Consider the following 20,568-nt stretch of genomic DNA (forward strand, 5'->3'; position numbering starts at 1 on the left):
AATGAATGAATGAATGAACCAATCAATTAATGTAATACAGTAATAATATAGTACTTTAAATGTCTTTCTTATATTTGTTCACCTAAATTTTTCATGTGCTCCTATTATATAGCATTTTTTTAAGAGGCTTGTTTTGAAAATACTGTTTCCTACACACTCTCTCTCTCTCTCTCTCTCTCTCTCACACACACACACACACACACACACACACACACACTCATTGACTTGGGTTGTTTTATTTTTTTATTTTATTTTTCAGTGCCTGATCATTTGGAGCATTCTGAGAAATGCATTTATTAATTTATTATTTATTTTAAACCATTTCACTTTTTTAAACTTAAAAAAAAAATGTATTTAACAAGACAATACATAATGATACTTTCAGTGAAGAATAAGAGATTACAGATTATCCCAATTTAAACCCACCCAGAATCCTCCAAAACACACAATAATATATACAGTATATATACCACAAGGGGGAAAAATAAAATAAATAGGGAATAATTGATAATAATAAAAAAGCTAATAAATAAAGATGAATGAATATAAATAAAAATAAATAACAACAATAATAGATAATAATAAAAATAATAAATAGAAAGATAAAACAAATAAATGAACATTCCTCTCTTTATTATCTATCTTTCCTCTTTTTAGTCGTGACCTAAATGGTTAGAGAGTCTGACTCGCAATCGAAGGGGGAGTGCATGTACAGTGCTCTCTCTACCCTCAATACCTACCATGACCCTTGATCAAGGCACCGAACTCAAAACTGCTCCCCGGGCACCGCAGCATAAATGTCTGCCCACTGCTCTGGGTGTGTGTTCACAGTGTGTGTGTGTATCATATGATGGAGGAATGATGTGTTTCTCATCTAACCATAACAATGGTAAAGGCAATAACCAGGCGAGATCAGACATCGAGAATGAGATACTGCCAAAAAGAGCAGTCAAGGGATTGAGGCCCAAATCTATATTAAGAGCAGTATTAAGTGTATCAAAGGCATTGGACCAAAAGTCTTTCAGTCAAAAGCAACCATTTTGCGTTTTTGACCATAAAGCATAGTATTGTGTCCTGTGCAAGGGACTGTGAGGACCACATGTTGGAAACCACTGCTTTACATACTCAGCATGGACATAAAACTTTTGAGCTGCTCTGCCTATAGATTTCTGCATATTATTATAATTTATCATAATTACTTTTGCGGCTGTAGTAGTAGTAGTAGTAGAAGTAAGTAATATTAGTAGAAGCAGTAATACTTCTGTTAATAACAATACAAGGCTTGTCATGTGATGCCAGATAATAATGATGGCACCCATGAGGGGGAGACAAAACAGCTTGACTGGAAAGTTCATTTCATGATGATGCTAATCACTTATATCTATATCTTAACCTACTGTATATCTGAATGCTGTATTTAAGTACAGCACATAATGATTTTTTTTCGACTATGCATATTGTTCTCAATTGACAGATCAAGCTGAACGTATGAATAAACAAACTGAATCACGTACTGGATTTGGTGCAGAGAAAATCATGATGGGATTGAGCATGCAAAGGACCCTAAATGGAGTTTGTGAAACATCATCCTGACAATTAATACAGAACTTTATTCGATTCTGCTTTAAAACTTACTAGTAGTTGTAAAATAGCATTTCTTTTCTCACACTTATGGTGCACCTAAGACATGCACCTAGGACTGCTTTTACTACATCAAAACAACTCAAGTATGTTGATGAGGAAAATAAACCTCTTTTGTGAGTAAAGCAAATAAAGTTAAGAAGAAGAAGAAGAAGAAGAAGAAGAAGAAGAAGAAGAAGAAGAAGAAGAAGAATAGAAAAATTAGTAGAAGAAGAAGAATTCAGATTAAAAAAAAATTAAAGAAAAACTTACTCCACAGTAGGATAAAACTGGATCTAGAAATGAGCTAGAACTTCATTATAAATTGAATTCAATTGTCACTCATCCTATGTAAAATTAAATATCCAGTAGATGGCGCGTGTGTACACTAAAACAAAATTCAAAGCAGATTTATGTCGCCTATACTATTTCTGAATAACTTTAGAAAATTGAGTTTAGAAGAACCCCGAGTCATGCTTAATAAAAAAAAAGTTCTACCGAGTCATTAATTATCTATACAGGCTCCAGACAATTATTCTAATTTTGACGTTTTGTTATTCGCTTATCACTTTATGCATAAGCCTATTTAATAGAAGGAAGAACATATTAGCATGTTTATTATTTAGGAACACACGCAAGTTAGATGTCTACTATAAAATATGAATACTTTATGCAGTTTTTTTACACTTCAACTTAGCAGCATTCTTTGACGCTCTGCGATCATTTTAGGGACCGAACGGTTTTTTTTTTTTTTTTTTTTTTTTTTTTTTTTTTTTTTTGGATATGAGGTATTTTACAATGTTTTGACTACTTTGATTTATGACTTGCAAATCATTAAAGCGTCTTTTCTAAAAACCATTTCTCCAATATATTAGTAATACTGTACATGTATTACAACATATTATCAAATACAATGTATTTATTAAAGACAACGCCTTATCTACAACCCATCTGAGACCCATTTAACAATCATAACAGTGTGCAGAAGCGTGAACGCCCCCACCTCTCTCACGCGCACGTGCGCGCGCGCTCGCTTCTAGTGAAAATGGGTTTTTAGCACACCTCTGACGTCAGCTGGTCAGCATATTGCCTCTAATCAGAAGGCTGAAGGTTGGCTTGGATCATTAATCGGTGTTGGACATCGGCGCGTCCTCAGGGGATGGCGATTGTGTTGTCATGGTTTCAGTCATGATGTCGCCAGGTTTGGTACAGCATCTTTCCGTGTGTCTGTATCCGCAGTAAAAACGCACTTGGGGATGGAGAAAGCGACAGCCTAAAGAAGCGCAATTACTGCACACGGGGAGAAATTACACCAGGTGGGATTCAGTGTTCCTCTCTCCGTGCACCGGGTTCTTTTTTTTTTTTTTTTTTTTTTTAGGGACGTATCGTTTATCATGTCTGCGAAGGAAAGACTCAAAAGCAAGATGACAAAAGACAGCGTTACCTTGCTGCCGTGCTTTTATTTCGTGGAGGTAAGTGAGCGCAGAACACACTGAGAGAGCCATTCCTATTTGTATCATGTCTAATTAATAGAAGACTGTCTTCATTCACGCGATGGTCACGTTCAAAATCAAAGCAGTCAAGCGGATTGGAACCATAGTCAGTGTTCAGTTCTTCATGACTGCTCGTTAACTTTACATAGGAATACTGTATGCTGTTCTGGTCGTGAAAACTGAGAAGGTCAAATGCTTTACACTTGTTGTTGTATGTCATGTTAATGTTACGGTTAAAAAAAAAATGTGTTCTGGCTTTTGCGCATTAAATTTTGGCTTACTTTTTTATGCCTGCCATTCAAAAACACTCTTTTCCTAATTGCGCTGACACGGTCAACATGGCCTTAATAGAGTTGCCTGTTAGTTTAAAGTCTAAATGAAGAAGATCGTCATCACTGGACTGGAAACCTTATTAATATATGTTTTAAAATAAGATATAAACAATGCTGTCTCTCATGGAAATTAAGAGGGCGATATTGGGGTTGGAATTTACACAGTTAATATATGAAGGCTAATCTGACATGGCCTACATATCACAGACAAATGAGTGCTGATCACTGGTGTCATGGAGATGGCATCTTTGCAGTCTTTGATCTGTCTTGTTTACTTGTCAAGCTGCAGTGCTGAATTGCATGTTTCTTGAATATCAAAGAATATGAAACTATTCTGTTGTATGTATTAAAAACCATGGTCATGAACTATAGACTATTGGCTTTCTATTCGGTTTTAACAAAAATCATTCATCTTGAATGTGGGCATAATGCACTACTACAAGATATTTTCTAACAAGACTTGTGAGTGCCTCATTGCAAAAATGCAATGACTTCACATATTACTGTATGTAATTAGTAGTGAGAAAGATTTCATGATAGAAACGTGTCCTCATCCAGATATCAAATGTAAGGTCCTGTAAACAACTTACCTGGAATAGACTCTGTATTTTCAAATCAGACAGAATCAAAGCTCTTGGCTGCACTGAAATTAATATCATGTTCTCAGGTGTGACCTGGTTGCCTTCTATAGAGTAGCCTTGCTGCAGAGACCTTGTTTCTATTCTAAGATGAGAATGCATTAAAAATGATGTAATTTAATATGCTTTGCTTCACTAATTTTGCCTAATTAACTTCCCTGTTTCACTAATATTTCAGTTTACTAAGTGAACTACGACCGAGAAGTTTAATTTGTCCTCTCATTAAAAAAATTAAAATAAAACAATTATTTTGACACTCTATGCTGGCAGACTAGTTTAGGTTGTAAGTTAATATTCCACACTGCTTTCTGGCCAATACATTCCTATTTTATAAAAAAATAAAATATGGAAAAACAGTTTTTTTTAAATATCAAATAGCTTTTTATTAAATTCTTCAGCCATGTTTGGCTAGCAATTTAATGATTTAAAAATGCATAATATAATTGTACTGATTTACTGATATAAAATGATATAAAAATACTTTTAGCAGATAACTAATAAATAGCAAATATTGAAATTGTATATTATTTTATATAAGTAACACTTTAAGGTGTCCTTATTACATGCATGTAACCCTAAAACAAACCCTAATCATAGCCATAGTAAGTACATGTAATTAATTAAGGGGGGGGGGGGTGAAATGCTCGTTTTCACTCAATATCCTGTTAATCATGAGTACCTATAGAGTAGTACTGCATCCTTCATAACTCCAAAAAGTCTTTAGTTTTATTATATTCATAAGAGAAAGATAGTCTGTACCGATTTTTCCCGGAAAAACACGACAGGCTGGAGGTGTGACGTGTGGGCGGAGCTAAAGAATCACGAGCGCCAGTAGGCTTTTGTGTTGAGAGCGTTTGGAAGCTGTGAAGGCTGAAACTGAACGAGAGCAGCAGCAGCGACGACTCGCTCCGAGCGGGGCTTGAAGCCGGGTCTCCGGGAGGGGAGGGGGACGCACTAACAAGGAGGCAGAGATATTTGAAGCAGTTTTACTCACCGCCTGCGGATCCAACACACGATCGTGAACCTTTTTCGTTGGGACTGCATTATCCTTAAGAAATAAATGATGTGCAAATCCGGCGTCAAACTGGGCCTTGTTTGTAAAACAAGCATCTTCGAAATGCAGGGAACAAACAAAAACACTTGCACAACTCCGTTGATGCTCTGTAAAATAAACTCCATCCACTGGTCCCTTAATGCTGTTTTTTTTGGTAATCTGTGCAGGGTTGTCTTGCCCTGGCAACCAAAAACACACTCCTTTTGTGACATTTCGCGACGCTCTCGCTCTGATCAGTGAATGCCTGTGCTCTCTCATTGCTCTGCAATACTGGAGCGCACGCTCTTCTGGCAGAAGTGCCCTTATAAGGAAATTCCGCTCCATCTAACGTCACACAGAGCCATACTCGAAAAAAACTTTCCGAAACTTGTGACAAACCGGAAGGAGTATTTTTGTTCCAAAAATACTTCTTCAAACGTACAACTTAATTTTTGAAACTTTGTCCATGTCTAGCATGGGAATCCAACTCTTTAACAGTGTAAAAAACTCAGTATGCATGAAATAGCATTTCACCCCCCCCCCCTTTAATATTACTCAGTACTTATAATTATACTGTAACAAAACACCTTAAAATAAAGTGTAACCTAAAAATAAAGCTATAAACTAAAGTAAACAGTATGAAGTGCTGTACGTCAATTTAGCCATCAAAACAGAATGTTTAGTATGTTTTTAAAGACTGGGTGAGTAGTAGACAGCAAAGATCTTACGGGTTTGGAACAACATGAGGGTGAGTAATTAATGACATTATTTTATTTTTTAAGTAAACTAAACCTTTAAATATAAAATTTCAGACAATATATTATTGAACGATGATTAAAAAAACAGCCAATAACAAATCAAATTTTTATATTTTTTTAAAGAAGAGGTAAATTGTTACATTATTGTTAGAAAGCATTATGCAAGTTTTGATGGCTTACATTAAAAGGTAGCCTATATATTGCAATGTAAGCTGTCTGTTTGTGTTGTGATAACATAAAATAATAAATGAGAAATGTTTAAGGTCAAAGGTTAAAGACATCTTCAGTTGCAATTCACTGCTAAACATCTGCAAATATACAGTAAAACTACTGAATTAATTTGTTTGCTATAGAATTATGGGTGGACCGTAGACAATAACTGATATTCACAGTTTAGAATGATTTCCAATTGGTCCAGTGCTTATCATAGAGGTTATTAGTATTTGTGCTGTAAGATGCAGCTTCACTAGGAGTTTAAACCACAGGGGCTTTTTCTGCAGATGTTCTCCCCTTTTTAGAAGGGGCTTGATTACAGTAATTAAACCCCCTACCCCCACCTTTGATCTTCATGCTGTCCGCTCAAGCTATCGCAATTATTCAGTATGATGGCATATTTTCACTTTGCATAGCACAGCACAATATATTTCCTCATGGGAGCTGAAGACATTTCCAGCTGATTCTTGTTCTTTGAGATACTATGGGGTGAACGGTGTCAATGACAACAGTAATTCTAGGATATCTAAAGAAGTTCCATGCATATTCACCTGAGAATAACCTTTATTCTCCCGTAATCACACATCTTCTGTCTAACCTTAGCGTGAACCTAGTACCGATGACGAGTGTGAAAAGCCTCAGGGGATTTAACTCCAGCATAGCTTCATCCAAACCCACAGTATATGTATAATGCTGATTGTAGCAGTTAGCTTGACAAGGACCAATACACAGCCTTTGTCATTCAGGTTTTTAGAAGCAAGGATCTCCCAATGCATTTTCTGCTTCAGCACCAAGAGCGTTTTCTTTTTTTTTTTTTTTTGGAGACATAATTTGGGGTATTATTAACTAATCTGAGGAAATATGATTTAAAAGGCTAACAGCGGATCTGGGGTGTGTTCCCCAAAAGCATTGTTAGCCTACTATAAAATATGTTACAACAAGCAATCCTAACATGCAGTACATTCTTTACTGTCCATTCCATTTGAATATACAGTACTGAGCAAAAGTATAGGCCACTAGTATTTTCACCAACAAAAATCATTTATATCTTTTGCTGTAGTCTGTCAGTAGTAAATATCAGTTTACATTTCCAAACATTATTTTTGCCATTAATTGTAATAATCCAGTGAAATTTTTGTTTGCACAAGGAGTCTGACAACAGCCAGTGCTCTAAATCATGAGGAATTGTGGCAATCTCTCCAAGACACTTCAAGAAACCTACCTGCAAAGCTACAGTACCTGCACATAGTGTGGTCACACCAAATGTTGATTTAATTTAGTTAAGTTAATAGAAGTTAATTAATAAAAATCTATTTATGGCATTATTTTTGATGGCATCCTCACTTTACAGCATTTTTACACAAGTGCCTAAAACTTTGCAGAGTACTGTAGCTTTGCAAAACATTGCCATAGTTCTTCTGGATTGAGTCCGCCTCAGTTCCTTCTGTTTCTTCATATAACTCCAGACAGACTGGATGATGATGAGATCCGATCTCTGTGTGGACCACTGGCTGTTGTCAGACTCCTTGTGCAAACAAAAATCTCACTAGATTATTACAATTAATGGCAAAAATAATGTTTGGAAATGTAAACTGATATTTCCTACTGACACACTACAGCAAAAGATAGAAATAACTGACTTAAAACCATATTTGTTGGTGAAAATACTAATGGCCTAAGCCTTTTGCACAGTACTGTATATACACTCTTAAACATTAAGCAAACTAACTGGCATCTATTGTTCCATGAAGAAACTTTAAAATCCATGGGATCTTTGCATTCCTCAAAAGGTTCTTTATCTTGTAAAAAATTCTTCAGATTATTCAAATTATCTTCACACTAAAGTTCACACCACCAGTGACACTCAGCAACAACATTATCCCATACATTTTCAGTGGAGAGCTGGTTACTTCCTGTGACTTGAGCACCAGTGACTTATGCAGGGTGTACCATTGAGTGAGTCATGTGACAAAGTTAAGAAAAGTTTAACTTTATGCAAATGAGCAGGGAATTTCCTGAGCAACAACCACTAGGAAGTTTGTGGGTCCCACTTTATATTAGGTGGCCTTAACTACTATGTACTCACATAAAAAAAATAAGTACAATGTACTTATTGTGTTCATATTGTATTGTAAAACACTTTTACTGCTATTGAGGTGGGATAGAGGTAAGGTTAGGGAGAGGGTTGGAGGTATGGGTAAGTTTAAGAGTGGTTTAAGGTGTAAAGTATGGGTCAACAGTGTAATTATAAATGTAATTACAGAAATTAAATAGAGATGTAATTATACGTTTTTAATATATATATATAAGTACAATGTAAAAACATGTATGTACACAATTAATACATTGTACTAAATTATTAATTAAAATGTAAGTACATAGTAGTTAAGGCCACTTAATATAAAGTGGGTCCAGTTTGTGTAGTTAGCTATGTGATGCAGTGAGCAGTTTTGCAGTTCATATTTACAGTTTACCCTGCAAAATGTTGATTGTTAAGGACTAGACTTCAATTGATTTGTCAAATTTGAATGATGTTTTAGTCATTTTTTGCCGTACGAGTTTAATTAGTTGATTGATCAATCATTAATCCAGTTAATGATTTAATGCAGTGCTGTAGTTTATATAACTACATAATATATAAATTTATATAAGTGAGCAGTGCTGTAGTTTATATAACAACACTCTTCAACGGCAGAATGCTACGTTTAATTCTCATAAGTCTAATTAGAATAATCTATATCTATAAAAAATTATAATGTGTCAATAATCAGTGCTGTTTTTGAAGAGTGTACTTGTGCAAAAATGTGTAAGTCAAGCATAAAATAATGCTAAATGATATTCATTAGAGCGGTATCTCAAAAGACCTCAAATCCATTAATTAGTGTAATGTATTTTTCCATCACCTGCACATGATGCCATTAATGTCTGTATTGTTGAACCAACGTAGCTCAAAAGAGGTATGGCCATCTTATTATGGTTTCAGGAAACTGAACGTGACTAATTGGTTAGTTTCATACTTTAGTAGTTATTAGTTACATCATAGTATGGGAAATACTTGCAGTGGCAAAATACAGATGAGAAGTCACATGATTAGATACAGTACCTCCATTGTGATATAATAAGCTGATTACCTTGTCAATGGAATAATTAACACTTATCATGTTTGCAAATTAGCCTGGATGAGTCAAACTAGTAAACTGTGGGACAGTGCACCATTTGCCTGATAAAATTTGGATAATTTCATTGTTGCTTTCAACACATCTTGCATATTTAGTAAACAAGACACATCTAATAATCATATTTCTTCTGTTTTATCTCAACAGCTCCCAATTCTGGTGTCCTCTGTGGTCAGCTTATACTTCTTGGAGCTGACAGATATTTTTAAGCCAGTGCGTTCAGGCTACAGCTGCAATGACCGCAGTCTCAGCATGCCTTACATTGAGCCCACAAAGGAGGTCATCCCCTTCCTCATGCTCTTCAGTCTGGCTTTCGCCGGGCCAGCGGTGACGGTAAATGCCAGATTGACACTCTTGTTTAGTCTAGACTCTAGAGCAGTGGTTTTTAATCCTGCTCCTGGGGAACCCACTTCTCTGCACATTTTGTAGGTCTTCCATACTGCATCTGTGGCCTAATGGTTAGACAGTTGGTCCTCTAACCCAAAAGTTGCAAGTTTGAGTCTTGGTGCTGGCAGGAGTTGTAGGTGGGAGAGAGTGAATGAACAGTACTCTCTTATACTCTCAATAACCATGGCTGAAGTGCCCTTGAGCAAGGCACTGAACCCCCAGTTGCTCCCTGGGTGCTGTATTTATAACTACCCACTGCTCACTGTGTGTGCTAACTTCTCACTGCTGTGTGTGTGCACTTGGATGGGTTAAATCCAAAGCACCAATTCCGAGTATGGGTTACCATACTTGGCAAATGTCACTACTTTCACTTTCACTTATCTGACACACTCGTGAATCTCTCTCCTAACTAACTCATGATCTGAATTAGGAGTGTTAAATAAGGGAGACTCACAAAATGCGCAGCAATGTGGTTCCCACGGACCAGTATTGAAAACCACTGGTCTAGACGTCATTCTTACTTATTCATGCAGGCCTAATGTTTGATTTCAATTTAGAGGGGGAAGAATACAGTGAATAATAATTCATCTATATTTGATGGTGTGCCTCCAGTTTCATTGAATTTGCTTCATTGAATTGTTGCTAGCTTTGCCCACACATTCCTAGTTCATGTACAAGAAATCACGTGATGTCTTCAGCTTTGTCTCAGCCATGAACCATGATTTGCTGATTGCTGGTCAATTACAGGCAGTATTACAGGAACATTCTCATTCTCGCATCTGAAAATCTGTGCAGGATGAGTCAGTTATATTTTTGCTTACATTTACAATATTTACTTACTTGCAATACTTCCAAAGCAACTTAAAAACATGGGACGACTGCAAATTTGTCAAACGAATTCACCTTGAGTATGGGTCTCTCTGCTTTCACCTCAGCTAAATTGTTGTTAGTATTTCTATTTGTGTTTTCTATCTCCATTTGTGTTTATTTTTCTTATTATTTTTTGCCTGTCTCATGCATGTTTTTGTTCTTCCCAAACTGTCAGTGAAATTTTGTCTGCCACCCACCCAGCATGCATTTCGAGCATCAGTTGGGCGACAAGGCACTAAGCCTCTCCAGGCATGTTGTGAGTCTATTACCGAGACCCTAGGTGTTAAAATTATGAGTCTAATAAATTGCCCTCAATTGCATTTTACCATCTGCATACATGTTGAGATTTACAAGATTGTCTTTGCGAAGGCAGCTAGATTGGAAAAATCTTCAAGAACTTGTCACATTTCCTCTGGGTTTCAAAAGCTGGAAGTTTGGAAGTGTTTCAGTATTGTGGCTTTTGAGAGTCATATTTTAACTGCACTACTGTACAAAAGTTTTGGGTCAGTAATATCATATTACATTTAATGACTAAATTAATCCTTTTATTCCGCAAGAATGCATTAAAATCATTCAAAAGTGATTTATATTTACCTGACGCTTTTTTCCAAAGCAACTTTCAATTGCTATATATGTCAGCGGTCACACACCTGTGTAGCAACTAGGGGTTAAGTGTCTTGCTCAGGGACACATTGGTGTCTCACGGTGTATTCAAACCCAAGTCTCTCTCACCAAAGGCTCGTGTCTTATCCACTGCACCAACACCACGCCATTATTTAACTCCACAAAAAAAGCACATCTTAAACTGTTTTGCACTTGAAATGCCTGTGATTGTTGTTGCTAGGAGGAGGCACCACAGAGAACAAAAAACTTTTGTAAGGGAAGGGAATTTTTTCCACACTTTTTCATTTAGAATGCCAGAAGAACACATTATCTGAACATATCGTTTGCCAAGCCATGCTATTTTTTATTTGCTTTTTGGAACCCTCAACTAGGAGTCATGCCATACGACGTCTATCAAAACTTCTTGCAACCCTTTTTTTTTGGCCTCCAGTTCTTTTCAAAATGATCTCTTTATTCTTCATTTGTGACTTTGCTAATTCGCGCTGAGCTTGGAATATTTCATTGGTCGAGATGTAAATTAGATGTTGCATCTGTGTTCTTTCATTTACGCTTCCTGAGTAAATCACCCACAGAAATTTCCACGCCTATCAGTGCTGTTTTGGAATTGTGCCATGGTGCTAATTGGCCCTGTTTAGTAAAACTGGCCCTAAATTTAATAATGTCATGTGGTGTGGTCCATTTTAATAAAAGTAATACAATTTTTCAAAACATTTTTGCAAGGCATAAAGAGCATTTTACAAATACCAATTATTCATTCATTAATATTATTACATTTTAGTTGTATGAATTTCAGTATGTGAGTTTACTTTATTTCATTATTATTTTTTTTTTTTTTATATATAAATCAGTAAATCTGAACCAAAAATAAAAGCTTACTGTCATTGCCCCAGCTGTTTATTATATTCACAATGGTTTGTTATTCCAGTGCTGGTCTCATCAACATCATCTTAAAATTGCCTCGCTCCACCTATATTCATCAGAGAGCAGATCCGTTTAATGTTTAATGACATATTTGTTTCATCAAATCCCCAGCACATCGCTTGGGTGTTTTCGTCACATTAGGTGCTCCAACAATCTGGCCTAATTAATTTTGCAAGGCGGGCTATGCTCATTTGAGTGCTATCACTGTTGGTTCTCCTTTGCATTTTGCATTTGTCAGCCACAGCAAGTAAGTCTGTGGTTGGTCTGCAGTGAAGCATCGGTACAAATGGCCACCTCAGCCCAAACATTTGCATCATATTTTTTACTTTTGCTCCACGTTGAATCACTTGACAACATTTTTCGATGCTAAATCACCCAAATGAGCTTTGGGCCTCAGTACTGTATGAGTATTATAGCTGAGCCTTTGCTAGCAGGCGGCGTGTGAATGTGTTTCCTGCTGGTAGCTCCAGCTGTTATGGCAGCGCCTGCTGCACTCGAGTGCTGTACTTGACTGTAGGTGTGCGGCAAGTGTGATCTCAGGAGGGTTTGATCTTGTTCATCTCTCTCACTCTCTATATCGTCCTCCACAGCAGATGCCCCCTTCAGAAGCATTTACTGTACATATAAATCTATGGGTTTCTGCTTTTCACTTATATGGAATTAACAGTTTAGTCATTGCGATAGTGGAGGTCTGGGTAACTTTCAAGAAACCCCCTTCCCACATCAGTTATTATTATTTTCTCTTTAGATTTGAATGAAATCCCTCGCATATGGCTATGAATGAATTAATGAATGGATGGATTGATTGGAGTGATTACTTTAATTACAGTAATGGATTTGATGTATCAGTGGTTGTATTAGAAATTACCCCTGGAAGCCACTAGAAAGTGTAAGAATGGCGGTAAAAAGAGGGTGCTGTGTGTTTGGGTAAACACAGATGACCATCTTCCCACAGATTATGATTGGGGAAGGGATCCTGTACTGCTGCTTGGCCAGAAGAAACATCGCCATCAAAACAGAGGCTAACATAAATGCCGCCGGCTGCAATTTCAACTCTTACATCCGAAGAGCTGTGAGGTTTGTGGGTGGGTGTACATATTTCTGCTCTTTGCAACTCTATAAAAAGCAATATAGCTTGTATAAATATTATTGGGAATACTCTTTTGATCTTGACTCATTCTGTGTGTTTTATAGTCTTGTACTATATCGAGTTTGCCATTAATAATGAAAGCGCCATCTATTTTATTGTAAGCTTATGAAGTCTTCTTGCTGCTTATGAAATGTTGTATACGCTTTATATGACTAAGGAAAAAGCTATGTGCGTCTACTTTTGTCTAATTTTCAGGGGTCCATGTTTTTGGCCTGTGCATCACAGCACTCATCACAGATATTATCCAGCTGGCCACAGGATACCATGCCCCCTACTTCCTAACTGTGTGCAAGCCCAACTACACCAGCCTCAACACTTCCTGTGATGAAAACTCTTTCATTGTGGATGACATCTGCTCTGGGCCTGATCCAGCAGCAATCAACTCTGGCAGGTCAGAGAGCGGTATCTGTGTCAGATTGTAGCTCGTCAACATGCATGATCATGCCCAAAAATGGTGTAAATTTGGACCAAGCATTACATACTATTTTATCATAATGACTATTAAGTCAGTGTGAAATGTTGTTGTGATGTTGTGAACAAGAAAAAATTTAGGGCAGGATATAATTTTACCCATTGGGAATTGTTTGGATGGGCATTTTTTTTTTCTGCAGAGCAAAGAGAAAACTGACAAAACACTGACAGACAAGCCAGAGCAAGTTTACTTTTGGTATGAAATAAAGTCTCTGTTTTAGATCTCTTAATCCTACCCCATAATTAAACTTAAAAACTACCTTACTAACTATTAATAAACAACAAAGTAGGAATTTATTGACGAGAAACTCCTAATTAACAGTGTTTATGTGTTCCCAATTAAATTGTTTCCAAACATTTTGATTAAAGATTATGAAAAAATATTTTACTTTTTTTTTTATAGTAGCATACAACGAGTCAACCACAATAAGATGGGGAACATGCATTAAGAATGTAAATAGAGTCCTTTTTTTATCTGGTCTGTATGAAAAAAAAAACATTCTCAAAGTACTGAGATTTGCCTCTATTTGTAATAATCTGTTTGATTTTTTTGTTCTGTTTTGTTCTCTCTTTTTTTCACTCCTACTACATATTGAGATATGTCTGTAACATTTCAGTATTTCTCATCAAAAATCTGCAATTAAAATTCCTGTGTCATGCAATGATTCAAGACTGACTGTATGAAAACCTCACACAAACAAAGATTGTTTGATAAATTATTGTTGACAACATTTTAATGGGCCTGCAGCACGGCAACTCTTATAATATAAGTCCCTTATAATATAACAAAAAATCCCTGCTATAAACAGTGTAGGTAAAAGTGAAGGCAGCAGAATGAATGTGGCGCTGTCCAATGGCACATGGCTTTCCTGTAAAACCCACACAGAGTTCAGTCTTGTTGCTTCGCTCACAACCCGGCTGCCCATTCCAGCACACCCACACACATCCATTTGTGCTGCTCTGCTTTTCAATCTTCCACTCGTTTCATGCACTCTCAATAGCCATGATTATATGTAACGCAGACATTTTGTATAACGTAGAAATTAGACGTTAAGAGGGTCGATGTGGTGCGTGTGTGTCCAAAGGCTTACGCTTCTGTTACGTACATTGAAATGTGTGTCCAGAATATTTAGTTCTTGGAAATAAAAAGCTCTGATCTTGTTTGGCGCAATATATGGGTTTGGGGACTATAGACATTATTATCTGCGGCTTTCGATTCCCATCTGTCCTTTTGCATGGTACACTACCTCAAATGTGTTCAGTGTGAAAATGATCTGAAAATCTAACAAGGCTGTCTCTCATTACAGGAAGTCCTTCCCATCTCAGCACGCCACTCTGGCAGCTTTTGCGGCTGTGTACATCTCCGTAAGTAATCCAATTGACTCGTGGCACAGTTGACTCAAACTGCATGCCAAATAATCCTACTGTCCTTTCAACTATAAGGCATTTTCATTAAACTTCAGTCAAAAGGCTGGTCTCCTTCCACAGATGTACTTTAATGCCACTCTGACTGACTCAACTAAGCTCCTGAAGCCACTCCTGGTGTTTTCCTTCATCATCTGTGGCATTATCTGTGGTCTGACTCGCATCATTCAGTTCAAGAACCATGCCGTGGATGTCTACTGTGGCTTTCTCATCGGAGGGGGCATAGCCGTCTACCTGGTGAGTCTTGTTGCTGAGGCTTTTAAAGGCGCTGTGTGGATAATAACTCACTTTACATATTGCTGTGACAAATCCATATTACTCTATGAAACCTGACCCTGGAAAAGAATCATAGAGAATTATTGAGGTGCTAATAAGACAATGCTGTTTTAATGGAGATAAAAATAGCTCACACATGCAGATCCCTTGTGGCTTCTTTTCTGCTCTCCACCCACACAAACCCCTCACATTCCTCCCACCATTTCTTTCTTTCTCTCTCACTAACTGTCCTTCTTTTCCTGCTCAATCTGCTCTTGAGGGCTATGTACACCCTGTGATTTCTAACATTAAAATCAATGCCAAAACTCCTTTAGGAGGAATTAACACTGTTAAATCAGTACATCAGGTCCCGATTTTATTGTTTGCTTAGCATAGTGTATGCTAATCAGGTCAAGCGAATTACCATGTAATGCTGTTTGACACTCTGGCTGTGAGTGATATGAGGAAAGCTCTTAAAAGTTCATTTAGGCTTAAGATGGACTTCAGTCAATGTAGACACCATATGTATTACTTGTTTGGAGAATGAAAACAAGTCTGTCGGTCATTCAGCTAAAGTTAATGTTGAAAATATATCTTGGCAAAGCAATTACTTGTGTAAAAAAAAAAAAAAAAAAAAACGTAATCTTTTGAAAATGTGTTGTGAAACATTACATGACCTTGAGACAACACTGTTGAAAAAATATAAACTTCTGGTCTGTTGACTGGTTCAGGGGCTTTTGGGCACGTCACAGATGGTGATAGAGAGACTCTCTGGCTACCCAGCTAAAGCTAAGACTGGACTCAACACTCTTAAAGACAGTTTCCAGAGAATATTCTAGCCTTTGACAGTCAGAAATAAGCACAAACCTAATGACTGAGTCAGTCCACAACAGAAACCAGCTAAAGACTAGCTTGACCAGGCTTTGAGACCATATAACAATTTGAATAGACTATACAAGTGTCTCTCAAATACAAATTTTCATTTGCAAAAAAATAAATAGCAATATCATGACTAAGATCTATATGGCATCTATTGATTGATGTTGCTGTATATATTCTACATTTTTGCACTACCCTAGGGTCTGTATGCAGTTGGAAACTTTAAACCTAGTGAAGACACATCACTAAAGACACATGTACATCCTCCTCTCCGGCAACCACAGCCACCACAACCTCCACCACAGCCCCAGCCAGTGGTGCCTCCACCTGCCATGCGGGAGCCTCTGAGACCTCTACCAAACTTGAACACAGATCCACCACGCTTACTGCCCCCTAAGAGCCTGAGCATGCGGGAACGTCCCACCTCAGCTCGCTCTGAGAGTATCCTGCTACGTGGCCCATCCCACAGAGAGAACATGTCCAGTTTGAAAAGGGCAAGCACAGAGGTAGAGTGCATTACACCTCCTAGTCCCCTCTGCCAGGAGAGCTTTGTGTCATTTAGTAACACTCTGCCCCGTGTGCACTCAACTGGATTCGAAGAACCGGTGCCTCGCCGCCATGCTGCTATCCATGCCTCCATGGACTCCACACGTTCTAAGCAGCTGCTCTCACAGTGGAAGACCAAGAACGAGAACCGCAAGCTGTCTCTGCAGGTAATGGAGGCTGAGGCTGGTCAGCTTTCTCCCCAGCGAAACATGGAGCTCCGCTGCAGCTCTGAACCCTCAGCCGTGGGCTTAGATGGTGAGCTCCGTGGTGGACCACCTGGACAGTACATGAAGCTAGCTGCTAGTGCTGTGCCATTAGCCAATCATAATAACTCTGGTGGCCTATCTGGTGGAGCAAGGGTATCGATCCAGTCACGACCAGGATCGTCCCAACTGGTGCACATCCCTGAGGAGACCCAAGAGAACGTGAGCTCCTCACATCAAGAGGATGGTGGGGAGGTGAATGATGGTGGGGGAGGGGGCGGAAATGCACGGGCGAAATGGCTGAAGGTGGCAGAGAAGAGCACCGCCTGTCGGACTAACAGCCAGCCACGTATCATGCAGGTCATCGCAATGTCTAAGCAGCAGGGCATGTTGCACGGCAGTCCTAAAAGTGAGGGGAGCACCGTGAGTTGTACCGGATCCATCCGTTACAAAGCACTCATGGATCAGGAACCCAGCGCGGGAATTGTTCGAGTGGAGGCCCACCCTGAGAACAAGCCTGTGGTTAAACCACCATCTACAGATGGCAGCGGGTCCTGGAGGTGGAAACCGCAAGAGCGAGGAAGCATCCGGCAGTCCCTTGAGCTCAACGACCTGAATCGGGACTCCGAAAGTTGCGAGTCATTGAAAGACGGCTACGGCTCCTTCGATGGCAACCGGAGCCTACCTGACATGAGCAATCCCCATCATCCCCATTTCCACCATCACCACCACCAACAGAGTATCACCACCATCCGAGTTACACCGGTGGAAGCCAGCAGTGAAGCCACCTCAGAAACTCTCTCCTCCACCTCCAGTCGAGACTCCACACTACGCAGGAAAGGCAACATCATCCTGCTGCCCGACAGAGGACCTAGTCCTGATAATGCTAGGAACCTGCCTCACTTTTTCAAACTCTCCCCTACACCTCCCCCCATTTTGACTTTCAAGGAGTGAAAGAAACCCCTTACCTTACCAATCCTCTAAGAGTTGTCCTGCTCTATGAACTCTGAAGACTAGAGGCTCTGTTAGGGGACTGCGCAGAGCCAGTGATTCTGGACACATGTACTGTACATTCCCTGACCATTAGACACAACTGAACTCTCCAGAACACGTAAGGCAACATTGTGCATTTTCAATCTACATTCTGTAGGCCTCTTTACTATAACATAAGCACAAAATATACAATTTGGGACTGTTTGGTAAAGGTGATTGTTTGATTTGCTTATCTCATTCGGATTAGCTTTGTTATCGAATCCATTGTCTTATCGGAATTGTCTGTTGTCTCATGGCAACGTGGGTGCTTTTAAAAAGTTTGCAAATTTATATATATTTTCTCAATATAAATATTTGTATGAATACTGGACCATTCAATCACATCTTTTCATGCTTAAGGAGAAAATTTTGCTTTTAAATATTTTAGCTGCGCTTTCAATCAGACTCATAGCTTTTAGACAAATAGGAGAATGTTATTGTGAAGTTTACAGAGGGTTTTAGCAAAAATGTATTAACCAAATGGATGTTTTGTTTAGGGGGCTTATTTAACCATATGCACTGTGTGTTTTAGTGACCATGAATAAGCAATTTTCATTCAAAAAGCTGAAAGCGCTCTTTGCTGGCATAGAGACAATAAATGTATAGAGACTCAGCCTTTGGCATTATAAAGCAGAGGACAAAACATTCTTCAAAAATTAATGTCATATCGCCTTTGTGTAATATAAAACTTTTATTTGGTTCCTTAGACCAATGAGCACTATTTTACTCATATATATTGATTTGCAAACCCCCTTATTTTGTACTCTGCTTTGAGCACAGGTGTAATTGTTTTATGGCCCATTGCTGTAAGTTTACAGTGCTGTATTGTGCATCATTTTCTTACTTGTCCCCCCATTTTGCATGGCAGGATGGGGTTATATAGCTACTTGAGGTGTGCCCTCTTTATTTTTAAGAGTGTGGGCATAAACAAATGACTCATACTTCACTGCACATTGCAGAGAAGCATACACAATATGAGAGCAATAGGAGGCCCCCAAAGGTTCTATGGGAATTCATTGCTTATTTTTGTAAAAGTCTACAAAATACTAATAATCATATTCATAGAGTGCCTCAAAAAGTATTATATGCCTATTAGCTAGTGACAACTTAGCTCCATCTTGCAGTAACTGTACAAAAATGTTGCTGCTGTAATGATTACGGTGCAGAATTGACAGATGTTCACTTTGCTTTTTGTGACTTTGCTTTAAATATCCACTGTCTGTGCCATCAAATGGCACTGAAGAATGGGCACAGTCACTGCATAATGACAAGTGCTGCATAAACTAAGGCATTTTAATAAAATACACAAATAGACAAGGCTAGGATTTGTCCTGTGTGGAGTGTATATTTCTAAACAGTTCTAAACTATGTATTTGTATATCTAGCTCATTGTTTACATCCTTGTTAGGATCATGTTGTAATATATACATAAATATTGCCAAATAAGAATGTTTGTTGAACAAGGTGTCAGATACATGTAGTTGATTCATGTACAGTGTCATCTATATGATGTTGGTTATTTTTGTTTTATTATTATTATTATTATTATTATTATTATTATTATTATTATTATTATTATTATTATTTAACTTTCATTGATATATATATATGTATATATATATATATATATATATATATATATATATATATATACATATTTTGATGTGTCTGTTTTAAAAGAGTGACTCTGAACCAACAGTTCATTTCATTTAAAGTTTTATATATGCTTATATAGTATAATTGTACCCCACATTATGGCTTTAACCTGTCCTTACATATGCATGGTGACTTAATACTGTATGTACTGTAACTAAATTATTTGTTTTGTTTTGCTTTTCTTTTGTAAATGATGCCTTTAATAGTGATGGCTGGTCCCTTGATTTATACTCTGTTTCATTCTGCGGAATCAACCGAATAATTACTAAATCTTTTTACCCGTGTAAATAGGTATTTGTAACTTTGCCAACAAACTGTTGAAATGTAAGACAGATCAGTGGGTTATTATTTGAGTGTCGTAGAGACACTTGCTTTATGCTCTAATCCAGATATGGTGCATCAGAGTAATGGCTTTTTTTCGGTTGAACCTGTTGACAGATATTTGGAAGTTTCGCCTTGTGGGGTTTTGTTTAGCAATGTATTTTGACTGAGGATGATATGTCTTAATATATATTGAAATAAATGTTTGGTATCACAGTCAAAATAAGCATTTTTTTCCTGCATGGTGTCATAAATTATCAAAAAGTATATAATCACTTTTTTATGTGCTTTTTTGTATAGTGCTCCCTATTTATAGCAAAAAGTTATTCTACAGTATATGTGATGATGCATGTTCCTACAGACCACCCACAATCTGTTCAATACTATCTGATGCTCATTGCACACAAAACTAGTAGGCCTAAGCATTTTCTCAATCTAGTCAAATATGATTTGCTTTGCAATTGCTGTATGGACCTGATTATTTTTTACAGTCCATAAAAGGAAGTAGTGTTACCGTTTGCAATGTTAGCAAAATAAAGTTGTTGTTTTTTTTTTAATTTAATTT

The 20,568-nt window shown here is 37.7% G+C and overlaps 1 protein-coding gene across 1 annotated transcript; it reads left to right on the forward strand.

Moving 5' to 3' along the window:
• The first annotated feature begins 2,615 nt into the window (after positions 1 to 2,615).
• plppr4a (phospholipid phosphatase related 4a) lies at positions 2,616 to 19,528 on the forward strand. Its single transcript, XM_026206442.1, has 7 exons — positions 2,616 to 3,092; positions 9,411 to 9,596; positions 13,021 to 13,150; positions 13,411 to 13,606; positions 14,994 to 15,051; positions 15,175 to 15,348; positions 16,446 to 19,528. The coding sequence occupies exons 1-7, from the start codon at positions 3,015 to 3,017 to the stop codon at positions 17,946 to 17,948; spliced, it is 2,325 nt and encodes a 774-aa protein (XP_026062227.1). The 5' UTR covers positions 2,616 to 3,014; the 3' UTR covers positions 17,949 to 19,528.
• The last annotated feature ends 1,040 nt before the right edge of the window (positions 19,529 to 20,568 follow it).

Source organism: Carassius auratus, chromosome 27 (assembly GCF_003368295.1).
Source record: "Carassius auratus strain Wakin chromosome 27, ASM336829v1, whole genome shotgun sequence".
Lineage (NCBI taxonomy): Eukaryota > Metazoa > Chordata > Actinopteri > Cypriniformes > Cyprinidae > Carassius > Carassius auratus.

Coding starts and splice junctions, on each gene's coding strand:
- plppr4a (XM_026206442.1), top strand. CDS start 3,015: ATGTCTGCGAAGGAAAGACTCAAAAGCAAGATGACAAAAGACAGCGTT. Junction 13,151..13,410: donor AAGAGCTGTGAGGTTTGTGG/GTGGGTGTACAT, acceptor TCTAATTTTCAG/GGGTCCATGTTTTTGGCCTG. Junction 15,349..16,445: donor GGGGCATAGCCGTCTACCTG/GTGAGTCTTGTT, acceptor GCACTACCCTAG/GGTCTGTATGCAGTTGGAAA.